We start from the raw sequence: 8,725 nt of genomic DNA, 5'->3' as shown, positions 1-8,725 counted from the left end.
GGGGGCCATGGCGGAATGAAGAGAAGTAGAAAGAAAGAAAGAAAGGGGAGAGGAAACCAACATATCGAGCTTGGCAGAGGGGAATTCAAGGGAGGGGGGTTTCGGATATATGGATAGAAACCTGGTTTCACTTGATTATGTTTGGGTTTGTTGTTGGGCATTGCATGACATGGGATGATATGGCATGTTTCAGCAAGAATCTGCAGTGATGGCTGAAATCTTCAGACAGATATCTGGAATTCGACATTGTTGGGGGAGCTGTTTGTACGAGGGCAGTGGTAACTAGTGGTGATGGCACTGCTAAGGCTGAATTTGCCCTGGTGCGTTACTGTTGAGTTTTCCATGCAGTGATGCGGGACAAGAGTGCAAGGAACTAGTTAGTTAATTACGGATGGAAGGAGAATCGACACTCCACAGCAGCAGCAGAAGCAACAGCAACGATAACAACAAGGGGGAAACTGGAGGAAAGGAAGATGTATCCTGATGCGCCAGCCAGCCAGATGTTGAGACTGGGCTTATCTATTGTTGGGATGGGTGGATATTGACTAAATGCCATGTATGACGTGTGGTAACTTAAGCGACGAAAATAAATAATGAATACACAAACTGGGAGACTAAACAGAGAATACATTCTCAACTAAACAATTGAACATGCTAGTTAAACACAAGCACGCAATAGCAGACAATGGGAATTCATCAGATGTACATCGGAAACATACACATACACGGGTATTCTTTACTAGTATTATATACGTCCCCCAGTTTACCCCGCATTCTGTGCCGCCTGTGGCTGCGGGCTTGTGCGAGGGAAAGTAGTCCGGATGTACTGCGGCTGTACTGCGCATGAAGTGCAGATGTAGTCAGTCTATCTACGGACAGCTCATTGTTGCTTCAGGCAATGGGCAAACAACATTAAATTTGAACTGAGGAGGGCTCTGTTGTGGTGTTTATACTCGAGTATGCAACACAGTACCAGGTTGCTGACTGTTGCTGCTACTGCTTGCTGCTACTACTACTACTCACCATGGATGATAGCATCTCTGTGTGTTTATAATACACCCAGCATGATATGCCAGTATACAAGCATGCTACCTGATCGCTACCGGGGCCTTGTGTCGGCGGTGGTAGATAATGTAATCGTAGCTGTTCCTGTTCCTATTCCTCATCCTAATCATCGTCATCCTCCTCTCTCCCACTGACCTCCCCTCACCTCACCCACCTCACTCGATCTCTTCTACTCTCTATGTCCTGCTGTCACTGATGTGATACCACTCTCTCATCCTCCACTTCTCCTTCTCGTCCGCTTCCCGGTTGTGCTGGTGGTGTCGCCTGCCGGGAGATTCGATCCCTCTCCTGTCTGCAACGAGGAGAACCTTCAAAGCTGTCGTGAGTTGCCTATCTGTCTATCCCCACGACCACCACACCAAGCTCTGCCTGTCCCGTCTACTCGCTCCAGCTGTCTGTCGTGCTCTCACCCCAGCGCTGCGTTCGTGTGGCGTGGGAACCAGCCCTTTCCATACTTGCTTTGCTATAACTTCCGTGACTGTGGCGAGGCGTCGGGCCAGCACGTCTCAACCAAACACAGTCCTGCTTGACGCTGACTGTTGCTACTCCATAATGTAAAAACTAGATAAGGGATGCACCAGCGCTTGCGCTCTCTCCGCCTCTCTCTCTCTCTCTCTCTATATACATAACGCTCTGCTTCGTTCTCTGCTTCTCCGCTTCTCCAACCTATCTATCCCCTACTCTGTGCCAACCATGGTCGTTTCCTCCCCGAAGCCGGCTCATGATGCCTCCAAATCTCCAGTTGAATCCCCCTCCGAACGGTCTTCCCCCTTCTTCCATAACACATACATGCGTCCCGCGTTACCTTTCATCAATGGCGGTTTGTCCGGCATGACAGCAACAGCCGTCATCCAACCCATTGACATGGTCAAAGTACGCCTGCAGCTCGCCGGTGAGGGTGCCCGGCAAGGACCCCGTCCGACTGCTCTAGGTATCGCAAAGCAGATCATAGCCTCAGGCAAATTCCTAGACCTGTACACCGGTCTGTCTGCCGGCTTGCTTCGGCAAGCCGTCTACACAACCGCCCGCTTGGGCTTCTTCGACACCTTCACAAACGCCTTGAAAGTCCGTGCTGATGCTGCGGGAAAGAAGGTCACTTTTGCCGAACGCGCCGCAGCCGGGTTAGGAGCTGGCGGCCTTGCGGCCATGATCGGGAATCCAGCTGACCTAGCTCTGATCCGCATGCAGTCGGACGGTCTCAAACCCAAAGAGAGCAGAGCAAATTACCGCTCCGTCATCGACGCTCTGGCCCGCATCTCCAAAGCGGAAGGCATCACTGCCCTCTGGGCCGGCGCCCTACCCACCGTCGTGCGCGCCATGGCTCTGAACTTTGGGCAATTGACTTTCTTTGCCGAGTCCAAATCGCAGCTGCAGGTCCACACTGACCTATCCGCCCAGAACCGAACGTTTGCCGCCTCCGCCATCGCGGGCTTCTTTGCTAGCTTCATGTCGCTCCCCTTCGACTTTATCAAGACGCGATTGCAGAAGCAGCAGAAGGACCCGAAGACGGGTCAGCTCCCCTACAAGGGTGTGCTCGATTGCGCGAAGAAGGTCATTCGGGATGAGGGCTGGTTGAGGTTCTATCGCGGGTTTGGAACCTATTACGTTCGCATCGCGCCGCACGCGTGAGTTTTCCCCTTGTTTAAACCGAGGTATCAGAAAAAATCATCTTTTCAGCCGTCTGGTGCAACAATGGAGAAGCAGGGATTAAAAAAATTCGAGAAAAAAAAGAAAAATGCCCCCCTGCCCCACTCCATGTTTAACCGTCGCCCCACCCTGCGGCCTTACGCTAACAAAATTTCCCAGCATGGTGACACTTATCGTCCTCGATTACCTGAATGTTCTCACACAGTGAAAAGAAAACACAATCGGAATCACAAGAGGGACAGAAAAAAAAAATAAAAGAGAACCAAAAAAAATAAAGAAATCAGATTCCTCTCGCCCGGTAGCTATAGTAATGATTACGCCGTCCCTTTCTATCCCTCCACCCCTGTCTCTATCCATTTCGGACCCGAGAATGCAATAAAGAACGAAACGAAAATATGATCCCGAAAGAACCCGTGCTTTCGTCCGTCCAGCAACCGACGTCACAAAAAAAAAAATTTTTAAGCCTTTGCCCCGCGACCGGCTCCAGGCGTCCCGAGAAATTATCAATAAAATGAAAAAAAGGGAGAGGGGAACAGGAAATTCCAGCAAACTAAAACAAGAAGAAAGAGGCCAACCTGCGGACAGCTTGAGAGCATAAGCAAAAGGAAGCGCAAACGCTACATACCACACTTACATTATACATACATAACTACCTGCCATGTCATGCCATGCCATGCGATTGATTGACCGAATAGACCATACTTACTTACCAATATATTCCCCCCTCCCCTCGGACTTGTTTGCCAAGTTAACCAGCTATTTCACAGCAATGTTACGATGTTGTGATATATCATGCGATAACTCCGCAAACCATGATGCGAGCTGCGGTGCGGGGGAGACACGGGTGCGGGAAACCATTCTTACAGCATATCAGTATACCTTTACCACTTTTCTCCTATTGTCTTCTTTGCCTATGCCGTATGCCCCTTACTATTCCATGCCTAATGGCAAGGGCAAGGGCAAGCTTGTCCTGATTTTTCTCATTCTCCCGTTTCTTCTTCTTTCCTTGCCCGTTTATATTTTCTATACTATTTATTTATTTATTTATTTATTTGTTTATGTCTTTGCCCTCAATATCAAGAATTCGCAAATTCAAGGAAACGCACGGAAGCAGGTGCGTTGAATTGTCGGTATCAGCGTCAGTGTTAGCGTCAGTGTCAGCAGTCAGGTATGCAGATAGCACCAGTTTTCAACACGAAGTTAATCAAACGTATCTATATCTATATATCTATATCTATATCTATATCTATCTATCTAGATATATATTATCAGATCCTAAAACATAAATCCTGGGTCAGGGGATGCCCTCGTGTATGAGCTTATTTATCGCCGTTGGGAGTAATAAAAAGAAGTCAACCAGTCAGCGAGCCATCAAATCCATTTCTCTTCCGTGAGCACGAGCACTTCTTTTATCAAGTAAAAAGTGAAATAGCCTTTGTGCTCATGAGAGTACGGTGTGTCTGCAGTTGTGTAGTCTTCTGGGGGGTGGACAATGTTACTTGTAGAACAGGAGCAAGAACGAAGGCAAGGCAAGGGCAATTCCAATTACAATTGCAGAATGACGGAGATGACAAACTCTTGGAGGTTGGTAACTCGAGAGTTTGTGATGCTGCCTTTTGTGGGTGTGGGTGGGTGTGTTTCTGCCAATGATCAAAATCTGAACGAGTGCTGGGTCAGTCATATAACATGTCTGTATGTCTGCCTGTATCTCCCAATGCTGAATCAATGTCATTGAGTGTCTTGGGTGGATGATGGAAGGCAAGAAGAGCTTCGAACGGGCTTTTTTTTCAACGCCATCGGGCGGCTTTCATGGCTGTGATCTCCTCGGTCGACATTGATATAGGGGCATAGAACTAGGAAGAACGGCAAAATTAGTTCTTGCTATACATGAAATGCTCATCACCACGATCATGTTCCGTACATAGTGCCCGTTCTGACTGGCTGGATATATCACTGTTGGACCCCATCACGGAGTCTTCAAGAACGCCAGCGACAATGTTGGGTCGCTAGGTGAACATTTGAACATGGGTAGGAAATTAGCTCCTATCACGGTTAGAACCATGTTCGATGAGACGGCCCCGTGCCAACAGCGCCCATCGCCTGGACTGTCTATCGACTCGAGTAATAACGATGAGTATATGTTTATGTTTACATCGCTAAGAACAATTTAATTACAATGTCATCGGATATGACGATCAGCATTTGTCATGGTTAGCAATCACGTCCAACTTTTTTCTAACCACGCCACGTTTAACTAACTAAATGCCATAGTAGAACCCGGACAATTCTCAGGAGTTCAGGCCTATTGTTAGATTATCGGGCCGAAACCTGCACCCGACCTGCTAAGTTGCTGGTGCCCCGGTCTCATCTCAGCCCGAGATATCGAAAATACCCTGCATGCAGTGTCATCGTTTCATCGTGTGTCCGTGGCCTTCCAATACTTGGTAGATCGATCTCCTGTGCTCTCATGGCGTTTGCCCAAACGGTTACTGTGCACATTCTTATGGGGAGGATTGCGATGTTGAGCATCTTTCAAGCAACAGACGGTGAAGATTTTAACTTGATCTGAAGCAACAAAAATATTCCGGATTCGTCATTCTCTCTACTCGAATGTCATCTCGAAATTCTCAATATGCTGATTTGGCGCCATGGCAAAATTCGAAAAGATAAACCAGTTCTCGGTAGCAGCTTTTGCCTCGCTGATCAGACTGATTATTACCCTGGAGCTATATGCACTGTCCTGTACGGCGTACATGCTTCCATCTGAAATCTGCCCTGCGCAGATTCCTATTGGTTGATCAACAGCTCCCATCCCTGATAAATATCGCCCAGCAAGACAGTTCACGCCTCTCTTTGTGGATTGCTATTTCTCTCCTGAGAACAGTATTGATTGGCCGTGTCAAGAGGATATCTGCTGGCTAGTCGTGCTTGGTCACCAACGGCCGACAATGTACCTGCGTTGTCCCTTGCATCTTACCTCATGGACGATACACTCTCCCCCCACTGTCCCTATCTCCACATCGTTTCTGTCACCCTTGATATTGACCTATCAAAGATGCTCAGCGTGCTGAAAGAATTATCTGACATGTTAAGTCGTGAAACCTCCAGGAGTGACATCGCTGTCCTTTCCTCATTTAAAATCAACTTAAAATCAACTCCCAGCAGAGTCAACTGCCGCTACTGCTGTCTATCTCCAATCATAATGGAGCTGGAGGCCCTTGTTCCTTACACCCCCGGTGTGAGATCCAGAGACCAGCCAGCTGGTGATTGCAGACTGCCTGCAAAGAGCTTTTATATTCCGCCATGCCTGCTCTGGATCTTGCTTTCTGCTGGTGTCTACCTACACTTGCCTTGCCTCATCTTGAGATTCGCTGGCAGTGCTTATTTATCGTTTCCTTTTTGTATAACCAGTGGGAGAACACCGCAAGCCCAAGATGGGGTTGGTTACTGTCTTGTCGCAACTGATGTTGCTTGGATTGGCAAGCTCTCAGATTGTTAAAGATCCGCTTATGGAACGCGTTCGAGATTTGGATGGGGAATTTGCTGCTGCTCTACCAGACCCGCAGAAATACACTTTGAAAACATGGCCTGCGGAAGATAGTATATACTTCTCCTCTCCTCTCACCCTTTCTTGTCCTTCTTTTCGGTTTTCGCTCCCTGATTGATTTGTGTGGCTAACTCGGCCTGCTTTCCTATTAGTCACTCGCCGAGGGATGCCACCGGACATTGCGTGGGGCGGAAGTGTTAATGAGCCACAAAGCCGATTCTATTGCAGAGATGATTTTAGTATTTACAATGTTACCTTCCCTGATGTGAGAGGCCGAACTTTCGTCCCCAATAACTAACCCCCCTTCTTTTTCTCCCCCCCTCGTTTGTGGGGAATACGAACGAAAAGCTAGAGTTGCCTAATGCGAGTGTATAGTGCCCCGAACCCTGGCTTGTAGGCCACTGCGCCAAGGCAGAAATGGACAGAGAAGCCAGCATGAACCTGATCGCCCGCCTCCCATCAGGTGCTCGTGCGGCAATCTCTGATCTTCTTGTAGTAGCACTTGAAAAAGGTCTCGTTCTTCGACATGGACAGGGAAATTCTGCCCTTTTTGGTGGAGTATTTCGACCGGCAGATAGTCTCAAGATGCTGGCAACGGCAATGTACCATGGCTATCCTGGAATCCCAAATGATGACTTCGTGAAAGCTGTTGCTGCCGACACATGTGTCGGCGATAAGCCTGCAGCGGACAACTTGAAGAAAGATGGTTCATATCGAACAGCCATCGAGAGTGGCTTGATGATCGCTGCCTACCTGAAAATTGTCAAACCTCCATTGGATGCAAGCTGCATGAGGAATCAGCTCAATGTTCTCGAACCCATTTTGAACAAGCTATGGGATGCGAAGACCGGATGCCCTAACAAGGTAGCACCCAAGCTCATCCAGCATAAGTACGTACTCGCGCACAGAGTATCTTTTTCTATTTCTTCTTCTCTCGAGATGGATCATAAATTAACAAATAACGATCCCATTAGGTCGGTTCTTTTCCGGAATGGGTTAGGGGAGCTTGGGTCCGATCCCATTCAGGGTGCTAAATCCACAGAAGTTACTAAATGGGACAAGTCTGAGGGCGTTCCCGAGTATTGCTGGAAAATGGCAGAAGGAAAAAGGGATGATGGGAGAGTTAGGTGCACAGCGGACCGTCTCGACGTCTACAACGTGACCTATTCCGACTGCCTTGATCAGGATCCCTGGGCCATTTGTCGCTGTAATGATGCACAGCAATCACTGGACAAAATGGTGGAGTATTTCGGTCGAGTCCCTGCAGGGCTGCGCAGCCGTGTCCGTCACCTGATTGCCTTTGAGGACAACTCTCCTGGAGGTGTTAGGGTGGGCCCCTGGAATATAATTGCAATCTACGGCGATGCGAGTGATAGTGTGTACATGCATGAGTCAGGCCACTGCACAGACCGCGACTTTTCTCGAAGTGAGGCCTTTCAGAAGGCTAAAGCAGCAGACTCATGCTGGCCGTCGGAATATTCCAGATCAAATGATCGGGAGCTGTTCGCTGAGCTTGGTGTGGCATATCTCTATGACAACAGCGGCAAGACGCTGCGGGAGCGGGGGTATGATGCATCCTGCCTGGGAAATGAGCTTAAGGCGCTGGGAGAATATGTGGGCAGCGAATACAAGAAAGGCAGCAAATGCTTCAAACGGGAGCCGAACTCCAAAATCATCCATCCCGCTGAGGCTCAGGCTGGGAGGATTGAGGCTACGACAATGAGTGAAGAGTTCGATGGTACAGTTGAGATTGAAACCTTTCCCTAGAGTCCCGTCTCTCCGTCTAAGAGAGACAGACCGGCACGCATAAGAAACCGGATATAGAATCTTAGTCCAGTGAATCCTAATTAGTTTGGTCTTCGTTGTGTAAGGGAAAATAACTACTTCATGGTCTGCAGTTTGGCGCTCGTCGTCGACACTTGGGCTCGCTTTAGTGCTTGGGAGCTCGTTCTGTTCTCTTATAAGAGGTGTGCAAGGTATTAATTTGATAACTCGTTGACTACTAACTAGTTATTTGACTCTATTTATTAGTTAATAATATTTATCCAAAACCAGAGATAGCTTAACTACTCAGTAAGTTATCTAACCCTAACAATAATATGGATTAAAACGGCCAGAATCAAGCCTTGCAGTTATATATTCATCTGTAAAAAAATTTTCCTCACGGTAATGATTTTAAATGATATTTTTATTTGTCACCCGAGGTTGAAGTTAAGTATGATAAATATTCTAGCTAATTAGTCAACTAGTTAGTTGATTACAATGACTAAAAATGCCCCTTTTGCAAATCTCATTTCTATAATTCTATTTCATTTCCCTTTCTTTCTCAATCATGTTTCACCTTTGCTTTATAAATAAATATTTGGGCTGTATCCAGTAGCATACTCACTACAAGCCTCTTTCCTAACTTCATCAAAAAAGTTCACTTGACAACTTTTTGTAAAATATTGCCTTCTGATGGAGGTG

General features: G+C 47.5%; 3 protein-coding genes across 3 annotated transcripts; all 3 read left to right on the top strand.

Moving 5' to 3' along the window:
* Positions 1-1,758: 1,758 nt before the first annotated feature.
* HCBG_03067 (mitochondrial 2-oxoglutarate/malate carrier protein) lies at positions 1,759-2,920 on the top strand (the record flags this gene model as incomplete). The annotated part of the gene is made up of 2 exons (XM_045430116.1): positions 1,759-2,690; positions 2,872-2,920. 2 exons carry the CDS (start codon positions 1,759-1,761, stop codon positions 2,918-2,920), a joined length of 981 nt encoding a protein of 326 aa, XP_045290011.1.
* A 1,852-nt stretch (positions 2,921-4,772) lies between these two features.
* On the top strand, positions 4,773-5,281 carry HCBG_03066 (uncharacterized protein; the record flags this gene model as incomplete). Its single annotated transcript, XM_045430115.1, has 2 exons — positions 4,773-4,846; positions 4,984-5,281. The coding sequence occupies 2 exons, from the start codon at positions 4,773-4,775 to the stop codon at positions 5,279-5,281; spliced, it is 372 nt and encodes a 123-aa protein (XP_045290010.1).
* Positions 5,282-6,146: 865 nt separating this feature from the next.
* Positions 6,147-8,306, top strand: HCBG_03065 (uncharacterized protein; the record flags this gene model as incomplete). Its single annotated transcript, XM_045430114.1, has 4 exons — positions 6,147-6,312; positions 6,412-6,524; positions 6,635-7,149; positions 7,234-8,306. 4 exons carry the CDS (start codon positions 6,147-6,149, stop codon positions 8,024-8,026), a joined length of 1,587 nt encoding a protein of 528 aa, XP_045290009.1.
* Positions 8,307-8,725: the final 419 nt, after the last annotated feature.

The sequence above is a fragment of the Histoplasma capsulatum genome, assembly GCF_000150115.1.
Source record: "Histoplasma capsulatum G186AR genomic scaffold supercont2.3, whole genome shotgun sequence".
NCBI classification, from domain to species: Eukaryota; Fungi; Ascomycota; class Eurotiomycetes; order Onygenales; family Ajellomycetaceae; genus Histoplasma; species Histoplasma capsulatum.
This window is presented reverse-complemented; position numbering and strand designations above follow the sequence as displayed.